Source organism: Bos indicus x Bos taurus, chromosome 1, assembly GCF_003369695.1.
Source record: "Bos indicus x Bos taurus breed Angus x Brahman F1 hybrid chromosome 1, Bos_hybrid_MaternalHap_v2.0, whole genome shotgun sequence".
Classification (NCBI taxonomy): Eukaryota; Metazoa; Chordata; class Mammalia; order Artiodactyla; family Bovidae; genus Bos; species Bos indicus x Bos taurus.
In genome coordinates this window covers 70,367,100-70,382,700 of record NC_040076.1, presented here as the reverse complement: position 1 = coordinate 70,382,700, position 15,601 = coordinate 70,367,100, and the positions used below count along the sequence as shown (strand labels likewise).

General features: G+C 48.3%; 2 protein-coding genes across 3 annotated transcripts in view; one reads left to right on the top strand and one right to left on the bottom strand.

Moving 5' to 3' along the window:
* Nucleotides 1–2: 2 nt before the first annotated feature.
* The window catches only part of LOC113897744 (uncharacterized protein KIAA1522-like), a 16,794-nt gene continuing 1,195 nt past the window's right edge, over nucleotides 3–15,601 (bottom strand). The window contains exons 2-4 of the mRNA XM_027550694.1: nucleotides 15,013–15,510; nucleotides 1,104–1,295; nucleotides 3–1,011 (exon numbers count right to left, since the gene is read on the bottom strand). Of these exons, the coding sequence (XP_027406495.1) occupies nucleotides 3–1,011; nucleotides 1,104–1,295; nucleotides 15,013–15,510 (1,699 nt within the window). The remainder of the gene's footprint in view (nucleotides 1,012–1,103; nucleotides 1,296–15,012; nucleotides 15,511–15,601) is intronic.
* TNK2 (tyrosine kinase non receptor 2) overlaps nucleotides 15,374–15,601 on the top strand; it is a 25,765-nt gene continuing 25,537 nt past the window's right edge. Inside the window, exon 1 of one of the 2 annotated variants that reach the window (XM_027537075.1) lies at nucleotides 15,374–15,447. The gene's annotated coding sequence lies outside the window, so the exon portion shown is untranslated. The remainder of the gene's footprint in view (nucleotides 15,448–15,601) is intronic. The other variant, XM_027537090.1, reaches the window with a different exon arrangement.

The window sequence follows — 15,601 nt, the reverse complement described above, 5'->3', positions numbered from 1 at the left end:
CCTTAAAGGGGCGGGTCAATCCCGCCGGGCCCCGCCCCCTGGGGCGGCGCAGGCGCAGGCGGGTTCCAGGAACTCCGGCGGGAGGGCGGGCGCTCCTGGCTCTTGGGCCGGCGCGCTGGGCCGCAGCACCTGCGGGGGCCGGCGCAGGGCGCGGCGCCCGGCGGGCGGACCTCGACGCCCAGGAGCGAGGGCAGGGAGCCGGGACCGGGACGGGGGGCGGAGCGGGAGGGGACGCTACCCCGCAGCCCCCTCCCCCGGGGGACGGGGCGGAAGCAGCCGGGCGCGGGGAGGTGTGAGCGGACGCCGAGGACAGCACCATCTGGAGGGGCGGGACCGCGCGGCCTCTGGGGGGCAGGCGAGTGCGTTGGGCAGTGCCGGCTGGGGGCCCCAGGCGGGGAGTTGTGCAGGAAGAGCGCGGCGGGCTCAGCCCAGGGCTGCCGGAGCAGCAGCCGCAGCTGGTCGGGGTTCTCAGCTGGGGCCCGCAGCAGCTCCGCGGGCTGAAGCTCGGCGTGGAGGAGCAGGGGGGCGTGGGTCCGGCGGTGCAGGAGGAGGGCGGGGTGGGCCCGGGGGTGCAGGAGCGGGGCGGCCGGGGCCACGAGCCCAGTCTGGGGGTGGTGTGGGGGCCGCCGGACGGCGCGGACTGGAGGCGCCCGCCGCCGTGGACTGGCTCCGCGGGCTGGCCGGTGGTGCAGGAGGAGGGGCTGGGGCCCGGCAAGCAGCACCAGGAGAAAGGGGAAAGCAGCCCCGCAGTGCAGGAGCGGGGGGAGGCCCGCACCGGGGTGCAGGAACGGGGGGAGGGGAGCCCACGTCGGCTGCTGCAGCAGCCCGAGCAGCTGTCCGAGTTCGGGGAGGGCTCTTGGGAGCGCAGAGACGAGCTCGAAAGTTCCGGGGAGCAGTACTGGGAGAGCTGCGGGCACCTCAGACGGGAGGCGGTGGTCCTGGGAGAGGTCCCGGCCCGTCGCAAGAGACTCGAACTGCTGGGGAGGGCCCGGCCAGTGGGGCCCCGGGGGCCTGAGGGAGAGGGACGTCTGGGGGTGCAGGAAGCGAATTGGCTGCCTGGGGTACAGGAGGGACAGGTGGTGCGGGCTGTCCAGGAAACATACCTGGACGGGAAGGGGTCCCAGGAGGCGGAGGGTCCCCCTGAGGGGCACAGGATCCGGAGGCGCAGGCGGAGGAGGAGGTGGTAACCCACGGGCCGGCTGCTCGGCACCAGGGCCGGGCGGGGCCGGGCCGGGGTCGAGGTGAGCGCAGAATGTAGGGGTTTGGGGAGAGGGGAGAAGAAGAGCACCGCGAACCTGGGGGCGTTGGAAACCACTGCCCGGTAGCAAGCAGTGCCCTGCTGGGTCCTTTTCTGCCACCTCGGCTGGGACATCATAGAAGCAGTGTCTGCAGTGAGCCAGTGGAAGGCAGCAGGTAAGGAAGCCCAGTTCTGTTCTCAATTGGAAGGAGGGGGCTGTAGTTACTTCAGGAGAGCGTGGTCTCCGAACTGCCTTTTTTTTCCTTCCCCGTGTTTAAACCTGGAGAGGACCCAAGCAGTGCAGTTTTCAACGGCAAGGCAGGGCCCCTCCCCCCAGCACTGTTTGTGCCAACTGGAGTGATGGGACATTTCCTTAGAGTCTAGACTGGCGGTGAGACTGTCTGGGTGACTGCCAGGCCTGGGCAGAAGGAAGAGAGGGGTAGCCCTAGGGTGAGGTTGCAGAGGAAGTAATCGCCTCCCCCCCACCCCCCAGCCAGCTACCAGTGGAGGTGCTTCATGCCCTAGCTGGGGTGGTGCAGTCAGCACAGGCTGCCTCACGTCCTCAAATCACATTCCAAAAAAGGGAAGGGGCAACATTGCAAGGACAGGACCTTATCTTGTAACTGTAGCCACATGAGCTGAGATGAGTGTGGCAATCAGTGACTTGGGCACGAGCCTGACCTGCTCCCGCCACACCTTCTTGTCACATTTGATTAATAGTGAGGGCCCAGAGCCAAGGATAAATAGTGGGCAGGAGGGTGGAGAGCCACTGGTGAGGCCCTGTCTCCGTGTGGGCTCTCAGGACCCCAGTCTGAAAATGAGGGAGAGGAGGGGTATCTGCATCGCTGGACTCGGGGCATCCTGTGTGGCCCAGACCTCTGCCCCACCCCAAGGAGGTGGACAGATGAGCAGCTGAGCTGTGGCATCATGAGTTCTGTACCAGCCAGGGCCAGCTTCCAGCCCAGCTTGGAGGTAGGGCTTGCAGAGGTGGGGGCTAAATATGGCTTCCTTTTGACTCCCTCATGGTCTGGGTGCCAGGCTGTTCATTCCTGCCCCATAGGGACTTGGTGGTTCATCTATGGGCCTCGTCCTCTTACGGATGTTCATCTCTTACCTGGCACTGTGTGGGTTCTTGCTTCTCTAGCCCTCAGGTGGAGGTGGGTGCAAATTGCTGCCTGTCTCAGGACCGTCGCCAAGACCCATCTCTGCCCCAGCCCAGGGAGTGGCTCTGAGTCAGATGGCCCCCAGAACCCCTGTCCCAACCGGACTGGGTGGAGATGGTCCTTTTCTGTCAGGCATGGAGAGTGGTGGTGGCATCCTCGGCAGGCAGCTGCTGGGACTCCGCTGGAGGAGCCGGTTAGCCTGCTCCCCATGCAAACCCAGACTTGACTGTCAGCTTCATCCCACGCCTGCCTGTCATCCTGCCACCACAAACACTCAGGCACCGGAAGTTCAGCTTCTGTGTCCAAGGAGTCTGGCTCTTGGGATGGCCAGACTGGTTCTGGCTCTCTGGTTTCAGTGGAGAGAATTGTTCTGAATACAGACACACAAGCGCACACCTTTACCCTTTTTCAGGTTGATTCTTGAATTTGTGGTAGATGAAGAGAAAGGACTTTGGCAGGTCTGGGTTTAAACCATTTACTAGCTGTGTAACCCTCTGAGGCAAGATAATGTCTCTGGGCTTCAGTTTCCTCCTCTATGAGGTGGGCTGCTGTTTTCCCGACAGTGTCCTCAGTGCAGAGGGCTCAGACCCTTTGCCAGCCTAGCATCCACCTTCCTAGGAGCCATGGGAGTGGACATTAGGTAGGAGGGGTTGGTGCTCCCAGACCTTTTCCTGTGTCCCCGAAGTCCATGATTATTACCCTGCCCTGTGTTTTATTCTGGAAGATGAAGTGCTTTTTTGTTTTTATTAACAGCTTTATTGAGGAACATATTGGAATATATTTATTGGAACATATTTAAAACATAATTTAATAAGTTTTAACATTTGTATATACCTGGAAAACTACCACCACAATCAAGATAATGAACATAGCCATTATTTTCAGACTCCCCCACAAAAGTTCTTTTGTGCCCCTTTGTAATTCATTCGTCCTGTCCCTCCTTTGCCATCCCCCTTCCCTAGGTAACAGTGGTCTGCTTTCTGTCACTACACATTAGTTCACATTACCTATATTTAAGGAAATGGAATCATACAGTATTTTTGTTTGTTTGTTTTGGCTTGGCTTTCTTTAAGTCAGCATAATTATTTTGAGATGCATCCATGTTCTTGTGTGTATCAATTGCTTATTCCTTTTTATTGCTGAGTAGTATTCCTTTGTATGTGCATGCCACAGTCTCTTTATCCATTAACCTCCTGATGGGTTGTTTTCAGTTTTTGGTTATTACAGTAAAACTATTAAGAACATTTGTATAATTATTTGTATGGACATATACTTTTATTTCTCTTGGAGAGATCCTTAGGACTGGAATAGTTGGAGCATATGGTAGATGTACATTTCATTTTTTAACAAAGTGCCAGACTGCTTTCCACAGTGGTTGTACCAATTTACATCCCCACCAACTGTGTATGAAAGTTCTAGTTTGCTACTTTGTCAGCATTTGTCAGTCTCTTTAAATTTAGACACCCTAATAGGTCTGTAATGCTATCTCATTTTGGTTTTAATTTGCGTTTATGTAATGACTAATGTTGAGCATCTTTTCATGTGCTTATTTGCCATCTGTTTATCTTTGGTGATGTGTCTGTTCAAATTGTTTACCCATTTTTTAATTGTGTGGGTTTTTTTTTTCCATTCTAAGTTTTGGGCGTTCTTTTGTATTCTGGATTCAAGCCTTTTATGGGATATATGATTTGAAAATATTTTCTTCCAGGCTTTGGTTTGCATTTTGATTCTCCTAACTGTGTCTTTCAAAGAGCCAAAGTTTTAGATTTTAATGAACTTCAATTTACCAATGTGTTCTCTTATGGATTTCGCTTTTGGTGTCTTAAGAACTCTCTGCCTGACTGAAAGCACGATGGTTTCCTCCTATAACTTTTATAGTTATGGATTTTACATTTAGGTCTATGGTCTATTTGGGTTTAATTCTTGGGTTAGTATATGGTGCAGGGTGTTCAGTTTTTTGCATGTGGAGGTCCAGTTGTTCACCAGAATTTTTTGAATAGACTTGTTTCTCCATGGAGTTGTCTTTGTACCTTTATTGAAAATCAGTTGTATATGTGTAGATCTGATTGTGAATTTTGTTTTGTTCCATTGATCTAACTTTTCTATCTTTATCCCAGGACCACATTATCTTGATCACTAGATTTTATTGTAAGTCTTGAAATCACGGAAAGATCTTGAACTTTGTTTTTCCTTTTCAGAATTGCTGTAGTTATTCTGGGTTTGTTGCACATTTGTATTTTAGAGCCATTTGTTAATTTCTACAAAATAGCCTGCTGGAATTGCATTGACTCTATAGACCAATTTGGGGAGAATTGATATCTTAGAATATTGAACCTGACCCATGCACAATGTGCACCTCTGTATTTATTTATATTTATGAGTTTCACCAATGTTTTGTAGTTTACAGTGTACAAACCTTTTAAATCTTTTGTCAGATGTATCCTTAAGTATTGCAAATTTTTGGTGTTGTTATAAATGGCATTTTTAATGGAATTCAGCATTTTGTTTAAAAATTTATCTACCTTAACTGTGGTAAAATATACACAACAGAAAACTTACCATGTTAACCATTTTTAAGTGTGTCGTTCAGTAGGGTTGCTGCTGCTGCTAAGTCGCTTCAGTCATGTCCGACTCTGCGACCCCATGGACTGCAGCCCACCAGGCTTCTCTGTCCCTGGGATTCTCCAGGTTAGGTGTATTTATGTTGTACAACCATTGCTGTCATCCATCTCCAGAACTTTTTTTTATCTTGCAGAACTGACACTCTGTACCTATTAATCAACCTCTGTATTCCTCCTTCTACCTCAGCCCCTGGCAGTCGCATTCTACTTTCTGTCTCTATGAATTTGACATCATACAGTGTTTGTCCTTTTGTGACTGGCTTTTTTGACTTATCATAATGTATTCAAGGTTAATCCATGTTGTAGCATGTGTCAGAATTTTTTTCTTTTAAGGCTGAATAGTCATCCATCGTATGACTATATTACATTTCATTTATTCATCAATGATTGCTACGACCTTTTGCTATTGCCAACAATGTTGGTGTAAGATGGTGTTGTTTGTTAAATTTCAATTTCCAATTTTTTACTTCTGAGTATTATATACTCATATCCTCCCACCTTGCTGAACAGACTTGTTCTAGTAGCTTTTTTGTGGCTTCCATTGGGTTTTATACATAGACTGTCATGTCATCTGCTAGCACAGGCAGTTTTACTTCTTCCTTTCTGATCTTTATATCTGTTATTTCTTTTTCTTGCCTGATTGCACTGGCTAATCCTCTGGCATAATATTAAGTGGAAGATTAGATATATTGTTCCTGATCTTCAGGGGAAAGTCTTCAGTATTTCACCATTATGAATAGTTTTTTTTCATGTATGATCTTTATCAGTTTGAATAAGCTCCCTTCTATTCTTATTTTACTGGGATTTTTAATAGAAAATCCATAGAAATGGATGTTGGATTTTGTCAAATGTCTTTTTCTGTGTTTCTCAAAATGATCATAGGATTTTCTTTTTTAGTTAATGTGTGGAATTGTCATGCATTAATTTTTTTCAAATGCTAGATCAACCTTGCATTCCTGAGACAAACTCCATTGGGTCATGATGATTATTCTTTCTATTGTTGAATGCTGTTTTCTAAAAAATTTGTTAAGATTTTTTGCATCTATTTTTATGAGGATAGTTTTCTTTCCTTGTAATGTCTGCAGGATTCATGATATACATCTTTGATGTATTATAGTCTGCCTTCAAGTGATGTAAGAACCATAAAATAGTACATTTTCACTTTTTCTTTCCTTTATGCAGTTATTATCAGAAATTTTATTTATGCACGTGACAACCCCCATGCAGCAATGGTAAGATTTTTATTTAAACAGTTAATTTATCTTTTAAAGTATTTTGAACAGTAAGAAAAATATGTTAACTATTTAACCATGTAGTTGCCATTTCCAGTGCTATTCATTTGTTTGCATAAATCTATATTTCTATACTGGAGAAGGAAGCGGCAACCCAATCCAGTATTCTTGCCTGGGAAATCCCGTGGATAGAGGAGCCTGGTGGGCAACAGTCCATAGGGTTGCACAGAGTTGGACACGACTGAGCAACTTTCACTCACACACATTTCTATATGGTATTATTTTTCTTCTGTCTGAAGGATTTCTTTTAACATTTATTATAGTGCAGGTCTGCTGGTATTGAATTCTTTCAGCTTTTATATGTTTAAACAGTTTATTTAGTCTTTATTTTAAAAAAGATATTTTCAGTGGAATAGAATTGTAAATCACTAGTTTTAATGATACAGTGTCTCTGTCCTCTCATTTCCATTGTTTTCTGCAAGAAATTTGTTGTCATCTTTGTTCCCTGTATGTAGCATGTCTCCTTTGCCTTTCCCAACTACTTCTTGAGATGTTATCACTGACTTTGAGCAATTGGGTTATGATGTGCAATGATATACTTTTCTTCTTGTGTCTTGTGTTTGAGTCATTGAGCTTCTTGAATCTGTGGGCTTTTAGTTCCCTGTTCTGTAGCCTGGAAACTCAACTATAGGGCTGACTTCCTCTGTTTCCTGTCTCCTAGGTATCACTGGTCTTTGTATCTTGATATACGGTGTCTTCAAAACCATTTTGTGTATTTTGTCCATGTTTCTGTTGTTTCTGTCAGGAGGATAAGTCTGATCTATATTGTTCTGTCTTGGCCAGAGCTGGGGATTTTACTTTAATTCTCTCACTACCACCTTTACTCTTCCCATCTTCCAGTCCATCCACTCTGGATGTATCTCATTTTTTCATCAGTCTGCTATTCATTGTTTATGGTATGATGTAGTAAACCATGACTTCTCCTTTCCTGCACACTTTTTTGTTTTTCCTGGAGTTGACTTTTCTTGTTTGCTTAGTTTTCTATGTACCTTTCAGTTAGACCCCACACTAGCTGTCTGAATTTCTCAGGATGTCAATTCTGTTAAGAATTCTATCAGATTCACCTTTCTGAAGAAGGCTCTTTCAGACCTTGTGCTCTGATGGCATGGATTAATTGCTCTCTATCACTGATGCTTAGCTGTCCTCCTGGGCTCTCCCTTTCAGTATCCTGGGCATTTCCATCACTGCCTTCCCGTGTTGCATTTCCCATTTCCTATCTTCCCCTTTGTTCCGTTTATTCTCTAGTTTGGGATAGCGCATCGTTCAATAGCTTCCCAAGAGGAGGGTGAAAGAATGGTAGATTATTCTGAGACCTTGCCAGTCTGATAATCAAGTCACTTAATTAGTAAATATAGAGATCTAGGCTGGAAATGGGCTTCCCTGATAGCTCAGTTGGTAAAGAATCTGCCTGCAGTGCAGGAGACCCTGGTTCGATTCCTGGGTTGGGAAGATCTGCTGAAGAAGGGATAGGCTACCCACTCCAGTATTCTTGGGCTTCCCTTGTGCTCAGCTGGTAAAGAATCTGCCTGCAATTTGGGAGACCTGGGTTCGATCCCTGGGTTGGGAAGATCCCCTGGAGAACAGAAAGGCTACCCACTCCAGTATTCTGGCCTGAAGAATTCCATGGACTGTATAGTCCATGGGGTCGCATACAGTCCATGGGGTCGCAAAGAGTTGGACACGACTGAGCGGTTTTCACTTTCAGGCTGGCAGTTGCTCTGGAATCTTAAAAACATTGCTGTTAAGTTCCAGAGTTAACATTAATGTCTAAAGTCATTCCCAATCCTTGTTTTGTCCCCTTGCCCAGAAGTTTATAGCGTCTTTTCTTCATCTCCAATATTCTTTAATTATGTAGCTTTGGTGTGGACTTTTGCTCTCCATTGTGGCAATTCCCTGTACTTTTCCCTCCATCCCTTCTGTTGTGATTTTAGCAATTTTGATAGCAGAAAATGTCTGTTGATGTTCTTTTATCCCATGGCATGGATGAAATAGACAGAAAACTACTAAAGTCACCTTAAGTTTTAATAGACATATTGGAAGAATGGGTTAGGATTTTTGGCTAGGGAAGTATCCATATTTCACTAAAAAACAAAAAACACCTTTTTTTTTTTTTTTAAGGACTTAATTTGCTAACATTTTAAGACTCAGATTTTTTTAAATTAGAAAAATTAAGAGAAGTGTGTGAATCTGAAGAAGAAATTTTCAGAATGAATTTCTTAGAAATTTAGTAGAATGATTTTTCCATCCACTGACATTAATAGGATTTAGTGTTAAGAATTATCATCTGTATAGTAAGTAGTCCCATAAACTGGTGCTCATGGCCATGATGAGAAGAGCCTTCTGAGAGTGGTCAGGGTCAGTGGCGGAGAATATTTGAAAACACGACTGTTCTGGCCAGGACCAATGATTAGCACAATTACAGGCTTTCTCTCTAGAGCAGCAGTTCTTAACCCCAGTCTGGATTCATCTGAAGAGATTTAACGATATGGTGCCTAAATCTCACTTAGACCAAGTTTAGAATCTCAGTGGGTGGGACCCATACATTGACACATTCCTACCCACCAGGTGATTTTTTAATACACAGCTAGTGCAGAGAACCACTGCTCCAGAGTTTAGCAGAGACCCTTGCTTCTCAGAGTGTAGGCTAAGGACCAGCACATTATCACTGGGAGCTTGTTAGAAATGCAGAACTTAGGCCCTACCCCATATGTGTGGAATCTAAATCTGCATTTTAACAAGAATCCTCAGGTGATCTGTATGGGCATTAAAGTTTGAAATAGTACCTCATTATTTATTCAACAAATAGATTTGCAAATAGATCTGTTGAACAAATTTATAAGCACCTACTGCCAGGGCAAGACTGCTGGGAGAGGTGGTGATGGGTCTATTGAATTTTTTATGTCTTCTGCCTGTTTGTAATTTTTTATTCCCCTTGTTTAAAAAAAAAAAAATATATATATATATATATATATATATATATATCGTCTTCTTGTTTTGTATAAGAAGACAAGATGAAACATCTTGTCTCTCTCAGGATATTAATGAGCATTTTCTGTCAGAAAGTTTCTTCTCTTGTGTAGTCTTGTTTATTCTCAGTTCTTTTTTTCTGTGTTTTACTTTCTTCCATGTTAGAGGCTTTGCTTGGGTGTCTGAGAATTTTTTTGTCATCTGCTCTTGACTGCAAGCACTGGGTGGTCTTGTTGACTGAGCCTCTTCATATGGTGACCTGGCTGGACGGTTTGAGGGGGACTCCCAGGGTTGGTTTCTTTGTATCTTTCTTGCCTGTTCAGAGTCCTCCGAAAGGATACCCCTGTCTTCTGCTAGGAGATGGAGGCCTGGCTCCACGTTGCTGGAGGGAATGCAGAAGGGGAACTAGAATCGCCATGTCTATGTGTGCCTTCCTTTTTAGGGCCATGGCATCCGGTTCTCAGCCAAGCCTGCTGTGCCAGTCAGAGACCGGCAGTTTACCTCTGAAGGAAAGTCCCGACTTTGCTGGGTGGTACCAGGGCAGCCACCCAGTGGCTTTGTATTGGGGAGGGAGTCCAGAGGGGTCTTACTGCTTCTTAAACAGCTTTTAACTAATCCTGTGTATTTTTAGCACTTCTCTCTGTCTCCTGTTCTTCTTCTAGAGGTTTCTGGGGCTGCTAGTTCCCAGGTCTTCTGAGGATTCTGTGGGGGGCAGTCAAGGACTTTTCACCCTGAGACTGGGGATTTTCTCAGGTCTGCTCTCCGTAGCCACTGGCCCATCTGCTTTCTGGCTTCTAAAGCTTTGTTGTGGTTTTTCTCCTCTGCTCTTCTTCCTGTCCTTAGGGACTTGTGCCATTCAGAAAGTTCCTCTTTTGACAGTTGCCACCTCAGGAGGGTTTTGGGAAGAAGTGGAATTATGTGCATGTGTCTTTTCCTGAAACCTCTGTCCCCTCTTTAAACTTCCTCCCAGGATCCATGAATTCATTCAGTTAAATATAAACAAATAGGATTCCAGTCCTGCCCTCCATGAGCCCCAACCCTCCAACCAAGCCGTTTCGTGTCCGGTTGTATATGGACTGAATTCTGGTTCAGCTGTTACTCCCTGCATGACCCTGGTCATGTCTCCAGAGCCTCAGTTTCCTCATCTGTAAAACTGGGATAACGTAGGGTAGTAAGGGGGAAGGTTATTCAGGCAATAAAAAAATAAAAGCTTTTAGTGAAGAACTTGCACACAGTGTCTTTTTGAGAACCCAGGTTGTGACTTCTCTGTCATACTTCCCCAAACCTAGCACAGGGTGAGCACATAGTGGGTATGTGGTGAGTGACTGAAGGAGGCGGGTGTTGAGAAGTTTGGTCTGGGCCCTCCTTCAGCACCTCTAGGTTCTGGGAGCCACAGGCTTCTGTTGGAGGTGAGAACTCCGGGTTCTTCCTGTCTCTGCCTGTCGCCTGGATGCTGTGACTCCCACTGAGGCAAGTTCTCTTCCCAGGCCCCTGACCTTGGCAAGGCTGCCCCTTCATGGCTAGAAGGGAATCACCGTTGCTCTGAACTGTTGATCTCCCCTGACTCGTAGGCATCCATTCCTTGTGACAGCTTCTAAGGCGCCTGAGACCTGGCGTGGTCCTTCCCTTTCAGGGTCTCAGTTTCTTTATGGCTAAAATGGGTGGGATGTAAGGTAACTTAAAATATTTTGTAGTCCCTGACATTTCTCTCACTCCCACCTTCGGACTCCTCCTCTCCCAGTTCAGCAGTCCACCCTGCACTGGATATTCCTAGCTCCTGGGGTTCTGGTGTGGACATGGTCCCAGGGGGATGAGCAGTCCTGCTCTCAGAGTAAATGCTCTCCAGTTCACAGCTCTGGCTTCATTCCCCACCCCACCTCCAGGCCCCAACAATAGGCCCCTTCAGCTCTAGGCTCTTGCTGAGGGGGTGGGGGTGGGGTGAGGCCTGAGCAGGACCAGCCCTGAAGAGCTCTGGGAGTGGCTGGCTGCTGCAAGCCGGACTCCATCCTTCATCTCTTCCCAGGAGCCTGTACTTCTGGGCCTTGGTGCCGTGATGATGCTTGGGCCAGAGGGTGCTGAGAGGCAGCTCGCTGCAGTGCCCTGCATCCCAGCCCTGGCACTCAGGCGTGTGTGGTACGTGTGTGCAAGAGACCCAGACAGCTGCTGGAATTTACCCACTGACACACGCGGGTGGTGTTTCTATGCGGGGGAGGGATGCCTCAGGAATGTGTCAGGACTCTCTGTGTCCTCTCTCTGGGTGTCAGGGTTGGCACACCAGTCTTCAACTGGTGGAGCGTGAAACAGCTACAAAATACGTTCAAGAGCAAATTGATAGATATGGTGAGGTGTTGGGGTCAGCCTGGGTCTGTGTTGTGCTGTTTAGTCAGCTTCTTCCCTTTGCTTTCTGAAAGTTACACTTCCTTCTCTGTTGGAGTCAAAGGAGATGAGGTATAGGAGGGTCCCTGACCTGGTGTGTCTGTGCCGGCTTCCACGCCCTGCCTTCCCACCCTCTCACTGCCTTGTCCCTGTCCTTTCTCTCTCTTTGCGGCTGGGATGCCTGACAAACCAGACCTCCTTCCCATCAGTCAACCCTGTGGCGTCTTGTACCCCAGCTCTCCCTCTCTCAGCATCTCCGTCCAGTCTGATGAGAAGGCAGCCTTCAGTCAAAACTCCCCCTCTGTCTTGAGGGACTGCTGTGCTGTCCCCCGGAGCTGAGATAGCTTTGTGGGAGCAAAGTAGCTTAGTAGTTCTGGGACAGGGGTAACTGTAACGAGATTGGTAGCCCACACAAAGTTACTTGCTTTTCTGGATTAGAAATAATGACAGAGGGTAGGGGTTGGTGGGGGAAGCGGAGCAAAGCCAGAGCCAACGAGGGCAACCAGGTTTATTCCTGATATTCACTGGACGTAGGTGGCACAGCTCACTGGAATATAGACAGGTCCATCACAAAGGCTTGAGGTCCTTTTCAGCGAACTCTGTTGACCACCTGTGCCTTGCCAGATTCTTCTTCAGATGGTTATTTTACAATGTATAAACCACGAGAGAGGTACGTATGTAGGGCTCCCTCAATAGAATTTTATATTAATACAGAGTGGTACAGAAACAGTGACCCTTAAAGGAGCAGAACATGATGGATAATTAAACATTTTTTTTCATTCTCTTGACTATTTTCCACATGTGCTATTATGTGATATGCCACTTTGGTTTCAAATATACTTTAACAAGATAACATAGGAAGCATTGTAAAAAAAAAAATTAACCATTTGGGAATAGGAAATAGGAATTCATAAAGGAAGTGATGTTTTAGCTGGGTCTTGAGGGATGTGTAGGAGTTCATGATGTAGACAGTAAATCGCAAAGCATAGCACAAAGACATTAAGCTCCAGGAAAGGCTATTTGATTTGGTTGGAACATGGAGACATTTGAAGGAAATGATAAAAGAGGTGGAGGTGGACAAATATACGAGAGGTGGATTGTGAAGGGCCTTGTAATTGGCTCAGTGAGGAGTTACAGAAGGATGCAAGCAGGAAAGGAACTTGAGACTTGTGTTCAGATGAGTGTAACAGTAGGGACTGTGTACCGGATGCTGTGCCAGGTGTGCTACTCGTGACCTCACTGAGTTTGCACTTGATGCAGGAGGCATTGTTTATCTCCATTTTACAGATAAGGAAATTGAGGCTTAGAGGTTGTCAGTTGCCCAAATGATTAGAGAGTGATACAACCAAGATTTCAGTTCAGGTTCTTTCTGACTCTCATCGCAGTGAGATTGATGGGAGGGAGAATGAGGAGGCAGAGAGCAGATTTTATGGTCTGCCCCATGGGGGAGTGAGTAGGGAGTTATGGTCGGGGAGCCCAGGGTGAGGTTTCCAGCCTAGGTGGCTGGCATTGGCTTATGACATTTTCAGTCCGGAGACAGGAGCACACGCTTGGTTTAAGGTCGGGGAGGCTGAGCTCAGTGTGGACGCGTGTGGTACCCCTGTATCCCCCTGGTGGAGCCAGCTGGGCATGTCTGGAAACACAGGTCTAGAGCTTCAGGAGCTCAGGAATGCACATGGGGCTAATCGGAACCCTAGGAGGAGAGGAGGTGACCCCCCACTGCCACCCCCCAGGTACAGAGAGAAGGAAGGGAGAGTTTCAAAGTCTTAAGAAATACCAGCAGTTAAGGAGAAGGGTGAAGAACCTTCAGGGTTAGTTAGACTCAAGGCCTGTGCGCCCCCCAGTGCTGGCAAATATGCCTCAGCCTTGACTGTCTATCCCAGGACCTCAGCTGCCAAGCTCCCCTGGAAGGGAGTGGGTCACTGCGTCCTGGAGATGGAGAGGGTGTGGACAGTCATGGTGTGTGTCTGAATCACCCTCTTCTCTCCCTTGGCCTGTGGCCAGCCTCCTCCCAGACCAGTGTGATTTCAGACCTGGGATGACCTGAAGGAGTGAGGTTTCCTGATGCAGTTCCTCTGGGATGAAGTCCCACGGGGAACCAGCCTGGCCCTGGTCCAGAAGCTTAGGCCCTGCACACAGAGGGGTGAGTTGAAGTTGACTGGGTTTGGTGGGGCTAGCATGTGGAGGCAAGATAATCCTCAGGTCGGAAGAAGAGCCATAACCTACCCCCCGCCCCCCTCTCCCCAAACACACACTCTTTCTCCTCTCCTATATGTTATCTTCCCTCCAGGGCCTGGAGAAGAGGGAAGGCAGAGGTGGGAGAGGGCTGGCCTGGAGGTGGGGTTGGCATATATTCTTGAGAATACGGTAGATTGTTTTGGAAAAATCCTCTGGCCGGAAATTACATGTCACGTCTGCTCCTCAGTGTAGATTTGTCACTCCACTGATGCTGTAGGAGAGCCTGGGGGAGGGGAGGGGACAGCAGAGGCAGGCTGGTTCCTGGCCATTATCGGCTGCCTTTGGAGATAAGGGGCCAAGTTGTTGATCATGGGGTGTACCTGTGGGGTAGATTCCCTAAACCCGAGAGGCAGTTTGGATCTTGTGGATGTCTTGTAACAGGATGGCAGTAGGAGGCAAGAGATTTAGGAAGGGAGGAGGCAGGAAGAAAGCAGGAAGGGGGAATGGTTTAGATCGAACCCTTTATCCAACCTGGAGAAAGGATGTGTGGGCATCTTTTTCAACCTCTCTATCTCTACAGTCTCCTGAGTTTGGGTTCCTGCTGCTGTTCCCAAAACCAGTTTCTGCCTTCTGGAGCTCTGGAGACCTGCACTAGGAGCAAAGGAGCTTCTGCCTAGAATAAGCACCCTGCCTGGTAGGGTCTCTTCCCTGGTGGCTTAGCAGTAACGAATCTGCCTGCAATGCAGGAGATTCCCGTTCGATCTCTGGGTCAGAAAGATCCCCTGGAGAAGGGAATGGCAACCCACTCCAGTATTCTTGCTTGGAGAATCTCATGGACAGAGGAGCCTGGTGGGCTACCATCCATGGGGTCGTAAAGAGTTGGACATGACTGAGTAACAACACATACCCTGGCAAGGTCATCCCCTGTACCAGCGTGCTTCAAGGTGGAGAAGGAGCTTTTGAAGACAGTGAGCCTTATGGGAACTCACTTGGTGCCCACTTGGGGTCTCCTTCCTCAGTCTTGAAGTGGTGTGTGTTGATGTCTCAGCGTTTCCCTCCTCCTCTGCCCCAAACCCCAAAGGGGTGAGGGTGCCTTGAGCTCAGCCCTAAATAGCTGGTGCTGAGGAGTCAGTGGATGCTTCACATGCCATCGTAATGAGAGGGTGTGCGTGTGGCACCTTGGGGCCCTCCGGGCTAGAGGGAGAGGAAGAGCCTCTGCAGTGGGCCTTCTTCCATTGGCAGTGTCCTCATCGCGGCACTGGGGAGACTGCCCGTTGGACTCCTGTTGGAGCAGCTCCTCCAGCAGGGAGTGTGGGTACTTGCACTCTTCTGAGGCCAGAGAGGTCAGCCCCAGTACTCTCCCCGGCCCTGAAGGCTCTGAGCTCCCTGGCACTGGGCCAGCACAGTCTTGGGGTGGGATGGGGGAGGGACGGCGGCAGGGAGAAGTCAAGGCCAAGAGACGGAGGCGGGGGCTGCGGTGGCCTGCGGTCTCCTTCCCTGTGTGGATGCCGGGGGCGTGGCTTCCATAGCCGGCGAGGAGTGGGCTGGGCAGGTTAGCTCGGAGTGCGGAGCGGCAGTGCGGAGCCGCGGCGGTGCACTGCGGAGCCTGCCAGGTGGGCGCATTCTTGCAGCCAGGTAGAAGCTGGGCTGGAAGGAGAGGTTTCAGGCCCCAAGGTCTAGAGGGAGGGGTCTCGGGTTGAGTCAGAATAGGGGCTCTTGGATGGATCCCCCTCCTTATCATGGAGTATGGGGGCTCTTGAATTCCCA